The 13,593-nt window shown below is 41.5% G+C and overlaps 4 protein-coding genes across 5 annotated transcripts; 1 reads left to right on the plus strand and 3 right to left on the minus strand.

The window, feature by feature from the left end:
* Position 1: 1 nt before the first annotated feature.
* On the minus strand, positions 2 to 3,436 carry gucd1 (guanylyl cyclase domain containing 1). Its single transcript, XM_084457626.1, has 6 exons — positions 3,146 to 3,436; positions 2,941 to 3,025; positions 2,575 to 2,740; positions 2,368 to 2,459; positions 1,978 to 2,219; positions 2 to 1,545 (listed from the first exon to the last, which is right to left on the minus strand). The coding sequence occupies exons 1-6, from the start codon at positions 3,150 to 3,152 to the stop codon at positions 1,454 to 1,456; spliced, it is 684 nt and encodes a 227-aa protein (XP_084313752.1). The 5' UTR covers positions 3,153 to 3,436; the 3' UTR covers positions 2 to 1,453.
* Positions 3,437 to 3,804: 368 nt separating this feature from the next.
* On the plus strand, positions 3,805 to 5,070 carry snrpd3 (small nuclear ribonucleoprotein D3 polypeptide). Of its 2 annotated transcripts, XM_084457097.1 has the most exons (4): positions 3,805 to 3,821; positions 4,100 to 4,290; positions 4,408 to 4,600; positions 4,727 to 5,070. In XM_084457097.1, the coding sequence occupies exons 2-4, from the start codon at positions 4,165 to 4,167 to the stop codon at positions 4,789 to 4,791; spliced, it is 384 nt and encodes a 127-aa protein (XP_084313223.1). In that variant the 5' UTR covers positions 3,805 to 3,821; positions 4,100 to 4,164; the 3' UTR covers positions 4,792 to 5,070. The 2 variants fall into 2 exon arrangements, with proteins under 2 accessions (XP_084313223.1, XP_084313224.1); XM_084457098.1 differs by lacking the exon at positions 3,805 to 3,821 and having other exon boundaries at positions 3,988 to 4,290.
* A 29-nt stretch (positions 5,071 to 5,099) lies between these two features.
* p2rx4b (purinergic receptor P2X, ligand-gated ion channel, 4b) lies at positions 5,100 to 7,923 on the minus strand (the record flags this gene model as incomplete). Its single annotated transcript, XM_084457096.1, has 11 exons — positions 5,100 to 5,294; positions 5,467 to 5,532; positions 5,680 to 5,773; positions 5,893 to 6,029; positions 6,254 to 6,395; positions 6,489 to 6,569; positions 6,677 to 6,773; positions 7,003 to 7,072; positions 7,229 to 7,300; positions 7,455 to 7,602; positions 7,781 to 7,923. The coding sequence occupies 11 exons, from the start codon at positions 7,921 to 7,923 to the stop codon at positions 5,100 to 5,102; spliced, it is 1,245 nt and encodes a 414-aa protein (XP_084313222.1).
* Positions 7,924 to 8,273: 350 nt separating this feature from the next.
* p2rx7 (purinergic receptor P2X, ligand-gated ion channel, 7) lies at positions 8,274 to 13,035 on the minus strand. The gene is made up of 13 exons (XM_084457095.1): positions 12,913 to 13,035; positions 12,494 to 12,641; positions 12,325 to 12,396; positions 12,154 to 12,226; positions 11,762 to 11,858; positions 10,907 to 10,987; positions 10,586 to 10,727; positions 10,357 to 10,493; positions 9,931 to 10,021; positions 9,685 to 9,750; positions 9,466 to 9,570; positions 9,219 to 9,326; positions 8,274 to 8,871 (listed from the first exon to the last, which is right to left on the minus strand). The coding sequence occupies exons 1-13, from the start codon at positions 13,026 to 13,028 to the stop codon at positions 8,407 to 8,409; spliced, it is 1,701 nt and encodes a 566-aa protein (XP_084313221.1). The 5' UTR covers positions 13,029 to 13,035; the 3' UTR covers positions 8,274 to 8,406.
* Positions 13,036 to 13,593: the final 558 nt, after the last annotated feature.

Consider the following 13,593-nt stretch of genomic DNA (forward strand, 5'->3'; position numbering starts at 1 on the left):
AAGCTAACCTGTACCCACCTGAAAGGTGCCAGTAGTTACTTTCAAAAATCTGTCCTCTTTAGAGCCGTTTGTCCGTTTTGGGATACTGTAGAAACATGGCGTTGCAACTGTGGAAGAGGATCTGCTCCCCATGCAGATATAAAGGGCTCATTCTAAGGTAACTCAAACCCAACAGTTCTTATTTTCTTGGCATTTTACATATATTAAAACATATCATGAATATTATATTCCATTTCTGCCAAGTCCGTTCCAGTAAATGTCACTACATTCTACACAGCAATTTCAAAAAAATAAAGCTTGCCATTTTAAACATTTCATTCATTCATAACAAAAATACACAACCAGGAATAAATCACCACCTTCAAATGTGGACTGAAAATTATATGGTAAAATTTTGAATTAAATTAATACATAATTATGGCTGGTACAAATCCCATAGTGCAATAACTCAATCTGTGATACCATAGTAAAAATAAAGACAATTCAGTTGAAAGCTGTTATTTTAAGTCATCTCCTAAATGGTGTTTACACACACACACAAGCAAAACCTGCAAGGCACCAATCTGCTTAGCCATGACTTTAAACATATTAACATGTAATTATTATGTCTTACATTTAACACTTTTTACTTAATTGAAATGAAACCAACATAAAATATTCTCATCCTTGCACAGTAAGGAGTCTGCACTGAGCAGCAGACTGAGGTCAATGGAGATGTGCTGTAGGTTCGCCAGGCAAATTTGGTTCCAAAAACAGCCTAAGATGTATTGCATCATGATAATTAGCATACAACATGAGACTTCATGGACGTAAATTACCTGAGTTTTTCAAAACAATGTATCCCTCTATATCCTGTTTGTAGAATTACCAAAGTCATAGTAACACCAGCAAAGTAGCAATTTAGAAAATAAGAAAAGCTAGTAAAGGGCTGGGGGTTGTTGCTATACATGACCCCTGAAGACTTAAGACTAAACTTGATATCGAATAAATCCATTAAAAGGTGCTCAATGTTGTCATCAGCCCTTATTTTGAATGTGAACGTTCTAACCTCCATACATATGCTTGTCTACACAGACTAAGCACCAAGCTATCTGCTGCTCACAGTTTTTAACGTCAATTGGTAGAATCGACTGAATTAAAAGTGACAGGAGGACAAAGTCAAATATGCTCATTCTGTTTAAGAATCTGCTTTTCCCCACCAATGTAAAAAAAACAACACTGTGTGACATGTTAAAGGAACAGGTGTGTGGACCTGATGTTGTGTTTTCTGAAAGCAGTCAGCCATGCTAGCGCTGGAGAGAAGAGCCCAGGGTGATCTTCAACACTTGGCTGGAGCTGGAGCCACGGGTCCCACTTCGGGGGACCTGCAGACCCCACTGACTGGTGTGCCATCGCAGTCTAGATAGGGAACTGTGATGTTGAGTCCATCAGCATTGTCACAGTCCCTGAGCCATCAGCTCTCCTTGTAGATGAACAGGATGTCCTCATCTGTCCCATAGCTCATTCGAGCCTCTTCAAAATTATTAACACTAGTGCAGCAAACCCCTGAAACACACAAAGGATTTCTGTCAAAGACAGATCTTACGCACATCCCCTCTTTTCTTTGGTGCTGAGCCAAAGTGTAAAGTACAGGAGTTCCAATTGTGAAAAGGGGCTCGCAGTTTTGGTTCTATGCCCCCAAGAAATACATCTTTTATTCAACGTTTTGATCCCAAACGTTGTACTGAATAAAATATTTTTTTGGGGGGTGAGCCCTTTTTCACAATGTGACATTTCACATCATTCAAACAAAAAACAGACGTCCAAGGACTGTCACCCTATTAAACATTGGTGCAGGATTATCCTGGGCAAGTGACAGACTGTTGGTGCTGATGTGCATGTGATTAAGAAATATTTCAATTTACAACGTCCCAGAATACATGTCAGTGCCCATGCTTGTGTAAAGGGGTGTCTTTCAAGTTGCAAGGCAGAACTCACGGTCTGAATATGCAGGATTATTGTAAAAAATACAGCCGGTACTCCGGTTGAAGCCACACACAACCACAAAGTGACCCTGGTATTCTGGCTTTCTGCAGAAACACTTCTGGCCCACGGGGAGGAAACAACAGTACTTGACAGGCGAAGAGCAGAGTTCACACATAAGGATCACGGCATTGACCAGCACTATGGCCACATGGCCCTGATCAAGATGGTCGCTGATTTCCTGCATTGTCACAGAGCTAGGCAACAATATTAACAAAGGGACATAGTTAGTACAGGGTTAGTTTAGTTTTTAGCTACACTGCACAACAATTACTAGACAAGCTACCACAGTAAAGATGACGAAATACATAAATACATATTTATTTTAGAAATATGTAAACCTACCATTTTTTGACCATCACACCTTTGCTCTCAGCCTTCAGGAATAGTTCATTCACTCTGTCTTCTTCAGTATCAAAATGCTTCTTGTAGAAGGACTGGATACAAAAAACAACCAACATTACAAGGAGCCAGCTCAATAATAGCCAGTGTAGATTATTTTTACTATTGTATTATTGATCGCCAGTCTTGAACCTTGATCCAAGACAGTACCTGATTCTTGAACCCCTTGTCAACACCCAGTGTCTGAGTGCAGAAGCAGTGTCTGACTCCAAGCTGGCACATGAGGTAGGCCAGGTCAATGGTCCACACACTCTCTGTCAACTTCAACTCCCAGCAAGCACTCTGAAACTCTTCATCACTGACAGGGTGAAGATACCTGCCACATGTGGGACACATGACTTGTGTGAGTGATCTGGGTTAACAGTAGTCCCTAGTTTTGGCAGACGCTTTTCTGTATGCAGACATTTTTGTATGTGGACATTTGATTTTGTGCGGGCACAAGCGGCTAGGTTAACGGTTTGTTTATTATTGAACCAGTGCATGGTTTAGTCCAAAGCTAATTAAATGTTGTCTTACTTCAACACCATTCTCGAGCAGGCTAATCCACAGTCCCAGTGGTACAGCTGCCGAATGACAGGCACATTCAGCAGAACGACATCATCTGAGAAAGAAATGAGATAACGTACGTTACAGTAAGAAGAGCTGGCTAGCAAACATGTTTTGATAATGAGCCGAGCCCAAGAATTTGGCCATTTTACACTAGAATAGTGTGGCTACTTACCTGTCATTCTGTGGTGCTAGAGGCTGAATCCAAACTAGTCAGACTTGGTTTACAGTTGATAATCCGGGGTTGGACTGCTTCATCAATGCTGCTGCTGGCTTGCCAACACATTCGCTAGCTAGTTAACTGGTACTAGACCAACAGCACATATTAGCAAATAGTCAGCTAACTAGTCAAACTAGCTAGATCTTTTTCGACTATGGTGATATATGTATATTCTAAACAATACTGCTGATTAAATTCGCCTTTAAATTTGTTGAGTTAAAAGCTTATGTTGTTCAAGTTCCTCGACAGCTGACATCCAACTGGCTACCTGAGTTAGCCACCCAGCTAGCAGGCTAGGGACTGGCAAAAAGCCAAGGAAACGCACTTCCTGGCTGCTGTGTAGATTGCGCTTGTGTGGTAGAAAAATCTGCACTGCCCCCAGAGGAATGCTGACCACAAACAACATTGCATTGCATTGTATCAGATGTAACGCACAGTAATTTATGAGTCAATACTAATTGTGTTTTAACTCAGTTCCACATAATAACAATGTGGATTAATCTGATGAAATAAAGTGGAATATCAGCGCACAGTGGATATTTCCAATCATCAGCAGCAGGGGGCAGCAGACACCAAATGGAGGTATGAATGAACAAGAACAGGAAGTAAACACAGCGGAACAGGCGGCTCCGTAAGTACAACGTTCAAACAATGTTCTCAAGTAGTTTAATAAAATAACCATTAGTTCAGTTAAATACAAACAGACAATATGATTTATTACAAGGCACAATAACAGCCCGCACTAAGGTACGGAAGAGAGAGTAAGAGGAGAATAGTAGAATAAGCGTAGACTATAACGAAACGTGCGTGTGCGAATGAGCTAAAACTGCTAATGCTAACGGTAAACTCGCATGATAGAAAAAGACATGATTCTGTAGTGTTCACGAATTTTCTTCTTGTTTCAAACAGATAGCAGATTGTTTCCAGCAAGCTAACCACGTCCTTTGGAAGAAAATACCTTTTCAGAATCAAAGATGTCTATTGGAGTGCCAATCAAAGTCCTCCATGAAGCTGAGGGACACATCGTCACATGTGAGACCAACACAGGGGAGGTGTACCGAGGGAAGCTAATCGAAGCTGAGGACAACATGAACTGCCAGGTGAATAAATTGCAAAATGCTTTTTTCAAACGTTTTAAATGATCAGAATTCATCATTATCTTAGTCACAGATATAATGTATTATTATTATTCTAACATCTCTATTTCTTCCAATTAGATGGCCAATATCACGGTGACCCACAGAGATGGCCGTGTAGCCCAGTTGGAGCAGGTGTACATTCGAGGCAGCAAGATCCGTTTCTTAATCCTGCCAGATATGCTGAAGAATGCGCCCATGCTGAAGAGCATGAAGAACAAGAACCAGGCTGCAGGAGCAGGAAGAGGCAAAGCAGCCATTCTCAAAGCACAAGGTACCCTTCATTCCCTACTACGCTCTTGACCAGACCAGTATTATTAGGTGTCCTGATAGACATGCAAGTTATACAGTTGTGTGTTGAAATGTTGTTCACAAGAAATTGCTGTATTTCTCCTTTCAGTGGCTGCCAGAGGCCGAGGACGTGGAGGAATGGGAAGAGGAAATGTTTTCCAGAAAAGAAGATAGTTTTTCTATGAATGTTTACTTGTTTATCTTTCCTTTGTGAAGTGATTTGGATTCCAATTTCAATATTAAAAATGCTTTTCTTATATTATCAGACTCTTTAGTAGTATCATACAGTACAGTAATACACTTTTGACACAGTGGTGAGGAGTGTGCATGCCTAATGGTTTTGGCAGGGCTATCTAAAGGAACATTTTCCCACTTGTCATACTGTACAATGTGAATAGAGCACCTCTCCTTTGGCTTTACTGTGTTCCGTAGGTGGTTCCCATAGACAGCTGTAGACAATATAAAGTGTTTGATTGCATGCATTATGAACAAATTAAAGCATTCTGCAAATTAATATAATATGTATCATTAGGGAAAGAGAAAGGAACAATAAAAAGTGAACAGTCACTCACAGAGTCAGTCGTGGCACCGTCATCAAGGTATGTGGTTTTGTGTTTAATGTAGTATTGCCTTCTCTTGGAAAATGTCAACAGGAACCAGTCACAAACTGACCCCACCTAGAGATAAAACACGGTGCCTTAACAGAAATGCATGATTTAACTAGACTGGTGTTTTATACACAATATATTGATAATAATGAAATGGAAATACTATAGAAAGGCAAATACAATTGCTACATGAGTAGTTCATTGTTTGAAAACTTGAAAGACTTGAGATTGGTAAACGTACCAAACTGAGGAATGTTAGCGAGGCACCCAAGTTAACTATAGTTGGAACAATGCTGAATTTACCTGCCTGCAAAAATAAAAATATTGGCTGAGCAAAATCTGATTGAAATTCCAACATATTTTGATTATCTGACAATAAGTCCTTGCATGCTTGATGCATGGTCTTGTAAAGATTAAATTGCCTAAATGAAGCATTGTAGTTGACAAGGCTAACCGTTCCAAAAACAATGACATCAAATCGGATTCCATATCCTTTGATCAAGGTTCTTGTTTCCTTACCATCACTGTTTTTGTAGTACTTTGCAAACCTGAAGAAACATTTTGAAATTTTTAACAAAATAATGCAAAAGCGTAATTATTGGTAATGGTCATATCTTAGAATATAATTATTTTAGTAGGTGCCATACCATAAGGATAGGGGTCTTACCTGAAATTGTATCCAGGGGCCACATTGTTCTCAGGGTTTTTGTTGTCTAGTCTTTGGAAGGTGTAATGAGGATGACAAGCCTTTCCCCACCAGTCCAGGTCACAGGTCCAGTCAATAAGAATACCAAGAATGCCACCCTTAACAAACACAACCACATATAGTCCTTTTTCATATCTCATCTATTACAGTATGACTAATTTCAGAATGACAGTAGCCTACTGGCCAAATATGACCTTGTGGACAGTGATTAGATCAAACTGTCAGGATTATGAATAACGGTAATATTCAATATTGGTGTGTGGTGTATATAGAGGCTTTTATTATCTTTATTGGGAGTGAGATGAGATGTTTGTATGCTCACCTTAACAGCCATGGTCTGAAAGTCTTCATCAGCTTCTGAGACCATGTTTTTGAGGCAGAATATGGGACAGTGAGGATCTGTTTCACGGTTGAATTCACATTGCTTCAGATATGAAGTATTAATATCTGGCAAGATGTTTCTTCTGCAGGGGTGCAATATAGCATGCAGTTACATTTGTGGTTTGTATGAAGCCCAGAAATAATAGCTGGTTATACAAGTAAATAACATTACTCACCCATGGAAGTTAAATTTGATGTATGTCACACTGTTTTTAATCAGCACTGTAAAATTCTCTGCTACAGCCAGCAGAGCATGACTTGAGATAGGATGACATAATTTATACCTTCTACAGTCAATACAGATAGCCTACTGAAAATATACCACATCCTCATAGATAACACTAAAATGCATAGATGTTCTTACTCAGGTAGATGACTGTCCAATTCAAGTGGACACCAAGATAGCACCTCACAGGTCTTGATGGTGTCTGAATAGTTCACACATTGACCAGTTTGGACACCTTAAAAGGGAAACAATAGTCTATCATCACTGCTCCACTAGAGAAAACATTCCTCACACCAAATTGGAGGCTTTAGGGATGTGATTCTAAGCTTGGTTTTTAACAGTACTGTATCTAAGCACAATTTGGGGCAGAGAACATGTTCATAAAATACATTTAATATATTCATGAGCAAAATAAACCTCCTCTGGCTGTGAAGACACACTATAATCTAGTGTAGCAGGCCTACCATTGCCACGAGAATCACTCCGTCCCTTCGTACAGTCATTGTCTGAGATGCAATTCGATAGAGTCGGTAGCTTAAGAAGAGATATCCAGTTTCATTAATATTAAAATACTTTCATATTATTGTCTGCCATTGAAACAACAAAGAGTACATAGTCCATAGAATAACATTAGCACAAGCAAAACATTGACTGTATAGATACTGTATATCTATAGGAGGAAAGGGTTACCTCAGGACAGCATGATTGAGTTTGGTTGGGGGTGACAACAGCATTAGTCAAAACAAAGAATGAGTTCTCCCCCTGTCAGGCAGAAAAAATACATAAGATAGTAACTCCCCGTCTCTACAGAAAAAAGTGAGTAGATGGTTGTTGTTCTGCTTAGAAAGATAACTGCTATTGCCATTTACTACGACACACATTGAGGGTGTAAGGTACAGGATGCAAGGCCAGGTACCTGAGGGGGGATGACATAATCAGCCACATCCCAAACATGGGGTCCCAGATCTGAGGTGTTGGTGAACGCATAGCCCTTGACCTTGGTGGTGACAGTGCTGATCACAGAGTCCGTTTCCTGGTAGGCCTTCTGCACCACACACACGTACCTGCAGGGGGAGTACACAAGGAGACTGAGTTCACATGCTTTAATCTCCTCACTGAAGTATGAAAACACATAGAAAGTGAGCTCAGCACGTGAGAGTGAAACAAACAGTCACACGCACATATCAAATACCATATCGAAGCCATATGAAATACCTATCTTCACACTAAGCCCTAACTTACCCGATCACATAGGCGAAGATCAGAAATTGGATGAATCTGAAGAGAGCTCCCACTGCTTTGCTCTGAATTACAAGTGTTTTGGGTGTTTCATAGTCAAAGAAACAGTGGAGACAGCTCTGACAACAGTCTGTATCCTTGGTCATGGCTACCCTATACTGAACGTATGAGATGAAAGTGATCATCAGAAGTCCAGCGTCAGTGCCAGGTAAGATAGTATTCAAATCACTTTTATGGGCAGCTGTACTGTACACACTCTCATCCACATCCAGCACATCCATTTAGGAAATGAAACAAGTTGAATCAGGAACACATTTATTGTGCATACTGTACAAAATATTCAAATGTTAACATGTTTTCAATTTAATAAAAGTAAGACAAAAGAATTCCCATGTCCAGTCAATTTTATAATTTCCCTTTCACTGTCATTGATTCCTACACATGCTACACATGATGGATTGATGCTCACAAGGCCAGGGCAAGCTCAAATGTTAAGTTAGGACGTTAGAATGTTAATGCTAAATGTTAGCAAAAGACTACATCGAAGCAACAGTAGAAATGTAGAAAATAATACTGAGTACATAACAAGGGACAGTCTCTGCTGGGAACATCTTCTCCAGAGCTGACTGTTAGGCCTGTAAGGGAGTGTTAGTTGGCTTAAGTCCACTGTACTGTCCGTCTGGGCAGGGGTACTCCTCCCTGATTCTCAACACACAACACCTGGGGATGACAGGGTCGGTCTCGTTAGGAGGGGTGCCGAACCTCCAGCTGATGTACTGTCTGTAGGCACAGTGGCGCAGTGCGGGGGTCCTGTCCTCCGGGGCCGGCTCACAGAGAGGCTCCCTGTAGAGCAGCACGGCCTCCAGGAGGGCACGTCTCAGCACCAGCTGCTCGAACAGGGGGGACGTGGAGATGCACCGACCGCTGCTCCGTCTGCAGCACAGCTGCTCCTGGAGGTGGGTGGACGAGCCGCAGCAGCCACACAGGCACCAGGCTGGACGCCCAGGCCTGGGGAGGACCTGCTGGGGCTGCTCGACTATGCTGGGCCTGGGCTGTAATACGCCGACCATGGCCCTCAAGTGCACCTCGTCCTCCTGGCAAGAAGACCAATGTCCAGAAATATGTCTGATAAGAGTTGTTTCCAGTATAAAGGGATGCTGTTCTAAAGGTTCTTTGTATTTTAATCGTCCAACTATCTGGGGATTGAACTACCTGCAAGCCTGTATTAAAATCATTAAAAAATTAATGGTCTCCGGGACCTTTTTGTCACAGACTCTTGCCCACAAAATCTAGAGGGACATCTTATCTTCTTCAGTACCTTGGACTATGTTGCTTGTACTGGACAGTCACAAACACATTTACCTATATCTTGATGTCTAATATCTTTGGAGAACAGATACAGTAGGTGAGAATGTCTTACTGGAATAGCTAGTATGCTAACCTTGCGTTGGTGAATATAGATGGGTTTCACATCTTGTAAACTTTTCTTATGCGATCTCTTCACCACTCTAATATGGTCCTCATCCACAAATGAGATACAGAGAATGCACTGGAACAGAGCAGAAGAGACTCATTGTTAAACATCTGACCACACATTTACATCCAGCGTTCAGAAAGGCAGTATGCAAATCTTCAAATGGGATAAAAGTATGTATAATGCTACACTGGAAAAGACATTCTACTCTCACCTGCAGTCTGTCCCGGACCGACTCAACCTTTTTCTCTGAGTAGTCCTGTCTGGCCTCTTTAGAGTAGCAGCTGGTCCCGATTAACCAATCAATTAATATAGTAGTCTGGAGAAAACAGTTGGTAACTTTCTGATTTATAACATTTTACTTTACAGTACATCCTTACTGTGATGATATTAGATGATATAATATTAGATCTTTATGGCTGAACAAACTCACAAGTGCGTAATAGGATAGAGTTGATCCAATGTAGATAATCAGTTGAATTATACTGAACTTTCCGGCCTAAACAGAACGGAACAAAATAAATCATGAAATTGTTGCATCTCACATCAACCTATCAGCCTTTGACAAGACATGTAAGATAACGTCGACATAAGATTGAGATCAATGATCTATGCAAGTTAAAGGATTTCCATAAATATTTGTTTAAGGAACAATTCTGTGGTATTTCCTGAAACAAACCTTTCCAAACACCATGACATCGAACCTAATTCCATATGCTTTGAACAAGGTCCGCGCTTCAAATCCTTTCTCTGTGTTGTACCTTGCAAACCTGATAAATAACAATAGCAATAAACACTTAATAACAATACGTCATGTAATAAACAAATGTAATAAACATTAACAGTAACAATAACAGCTAAATATTCTGTACAGTATCTCAGAATTATCTAAGGCTCAGGATTAGGTTACAGGACACATACTATAGTGAACATGCAGGGGCTGACTGGGGAAAAAATTCAGGTCGTGCAACGTAGCCCTGGACGGGCTTTCCGAGGGGGGGGATCGCTGGGCGATCTGTCGAGCGGGGGGGGTAGGCATGCCGGCCCACACCAGCCCACTTGTGGACCGGCCCATCGGGAACATGACATTTGACCTCACTCGTACCTGAAGTTGAGACCAGGGTAAAGTGTTCTGTTGCTCTCCTTTTCATCCAGGCGGCGGAAAGTATATTTTGGCAGACAGCTGCGCGAGAACCTGTCCAGATTGCAGTCCCAATTAATCAGGATTCCAATCACACCTCCCTACATGGTGACAGAGGAAGGCGATGTAAAGACAAAACTCACAGGGTATACCTCATATGAGGCCTGATTTCAGAAACTAAAGAAAGGCACACCTCTACTGCCATCTGTGAGAAGTTTTCATTGGCCTCTTGTACTATGTCCCCCAGACGGAAGATAGGACACAGGGAGTCTCCGCGCCTGTTGAACTGGCACCCCTTCAAGTAGGTCTCACCCATCCAAGGGAGAATATTCCTTCTGCGAGACAAAACACTAATTGTTAAGACTTTGAAGTGGAGATAAGTGACCTTTTATAGTTTACTCAGAACATGCATAAAAGTCATCATGGTATCAGCAGATTAATGAATGGAATCTGGGGCATACACAAGACCACAGAAAACAATTCAACGTATTTCTCCAGTCATGTGCAGTCTCACCTGATGACGTTGAAGGCAGGAAATCTGATGTTGTTCTTTATGAGGACTGTGAAGTTCTCAGCTGATGCTAAAAGAGCTGGTCTAGACACAATAACATTTGTCAGTTGCATAACAGAGTAATGTTTATCTAAACAGTACACTGATATTAGGGGTGACATGTAGCTCGGGAGGTAGAGCGGCCAACTGGGGAGACCACAAGGTCCCCGGTTCGATCCCAGCTCCTGGCATTGTGCCGAAAGTGTCCTTGAGCAAGACAGTGAACCCCTCTATCGCTCACGTGCGGCACGGTGGCGTAGTACCTAGTACTGTTACCTCACAGCAAGAAGGTCTCTTGGCCTTTCTGTGCAGAATTTTCATGTTCTCCCTGTGTTCGCAAGGGTTTCCTCCCGAAGAACACAATACGAAAAACATGCAGAAGAACAGATGGACTGAGCACTTGGACTTGGTCCCCGGGCGCCATGAACGATGGCTGCCCACTGCTCCTGGCTGCCCCTGGAGGAGGACAGCTTGGATGGGAGAAATGCAGGGAGCAATTTCCACCGGCGCCCCCCCGAAAATTGTGTGTGTGTGTGCTGTGTGCCATGTCGCCGCCCACTGTGTGTGCAATGGTGTGTGTCACTATGTCGTCGAATAACCTGCCGACCCCCTCGGGTCCTGTAATATGGTCATACTGTAGATATCATTTTCACATCATCTTTGGCGTGAAACTAAGTTCATCAGACCATATTTACATACATATTACAGTAACTAGACTCTTATGAGTGGTTTGTAGCACTTTGTAAGGGAGAAGAGAGCATGATGCGTTACACCCTTGCTGAGATTCATAGTCCCTATGCTGTGCAGATAGTTATTTACCTTGGGGGCTTTCTCTTTGTTTCAATGGGGCACCATGCAGATACCTCACAGGTCTTCCTTGTCGCATCAAACTTCACACATGCACCCGTCTGAACCCCTGCGAAGACAGCACATAATTCTAGTGTATACCTCTATGCTGTTTAAGAAACTCTTACTGGTCATCAATTCCAAATGTCATCACACCAATACGTTCATCATTTCTGTTCTCACTTACTAGTACTGCTGTTCACCAAACATAAGCTGAATGTATCTGACCACCAGAGAGTGAGAACAGAATTTAGCGTCTAAAACCTCCACACATCATGAACACATTCCTCTACTCCATGTAAGAACTGATGCTATAACGCAATTCGTCTAGAGGCAGCTCAAACAGACCCTATCACCAAATATACCGTGGCTGTGCTGGTCCCAGAACCCTTTCTCACAGTCCTGATCTGTGCGACATAATTTTCCATAAGGGGGTACCTGTAATGAAAAGAAAACCTCTTAAAAGCCACCTATGTAGAGTTTCTGAACCTCACCATGTATCATTAACATGCTAATCTAGGAGAGACATACAATACCTCTGGGCATTTTCCTTGTATTTGATTCTTTGTGACAGCCACATTGGTCACAACGAAAAATGAATTCTTTCCCTGTACAAGAAAGCTTATTACAATAAGGAATTTGTTTAAACAAATTCAAAAAAGTGGATTTTGCACAAAATGTTTGTACAGACACACATACACACACCTGAGATGGGCCGCTGTAATCAACCACGTCCCAGACTATATCACCAACATCTGGCAGGTTGGTCAAGGCCACGCCTTTGACCTTGGTGGTGACAGAACTGACAACAAAGTCATATTCTTGATACGCCTGGTTCCATAGCATCATAATGCTGCAAAATGAATTCATTTACATATGGTTGTTTGAATTGGGACAAAAGAGAAAAAAACAGAAATGCTGACATATGACAAATTTATTATGGCTCAAAACTGGTGTTTTCAAAAACCATTAATAAAAACTGGGCTATATTTCATGTCAATGAGTAATGTTGTTTTAAAGAGCAAAATACATTAGACTATAGGCTACTATCATCTTAACGTTATGCAGGAACACTTTTGCGGAGGCGTCCCTATACTCACACGGCTGCATATCTGCAGACTCACCAGATGAATATGAGAATGACTCCGTTAAGGGTCCATTTCAGCGATCCCAGTCTAGGGCTTTTAATTCTCACTACTTTATTTGTTTCATATTCGCACCGGTTTAGTAAACAAGACATTCTGGAAAATTCTGAAGGAAAGAAATCGCAGTCTCATTCTGATATCCTTCCTGTGTGGGTCACATGTCCATGAATTCTTGCAGCTGCTGCGGTTCCATCCTCGTAGCTCTCTCCCTTGTGAGTCAGTAGCCCACTTTTCACTGACGTTCTTGTTATGTCCACTTGTTACCAGCCCACAGATTTCACCCAGTCAAAAGAGGAACAAAGTGACCTTTGTTAATTCATGCGCAATTTCAAATGGAGGCCTACATCTCATTATTTTGGAATTTTAATCGATTCTCACTCAAAAAGATTAAAGCAGAGGACCTGCGACTAGGTTGAAACACATCGAGCAGTTAGTCTAACTAATTAACAGCTTGTGATCGTGTGGGAGTGTTGATTTGTGATTACACACAATAGGCCTATATAAATTAATATATTATGCAACTAGCTTACAATATTTATGTGATTTTTTCCCCACCGTAAATTATCCTTATAAGTAGCCTAATTAGTAGCCTAACCTAACGGATGGCGTTTCAGGGAGACGTAGCCTATAACTATTTACACTGTAGATGGCACTAAAGGA

The sequence above is a fragment of the Borostomias antarcticus genome (assembly GCF_949987555.1).
Source record: "Borostomias antarcticus genome assembly, chromosome: 23".
NCBI lineage: Eukaryota > Metazoa > Chordata > Actinopteri > Stomiiformes > Stomiidae > Borostomias > Borostomias antarcticus.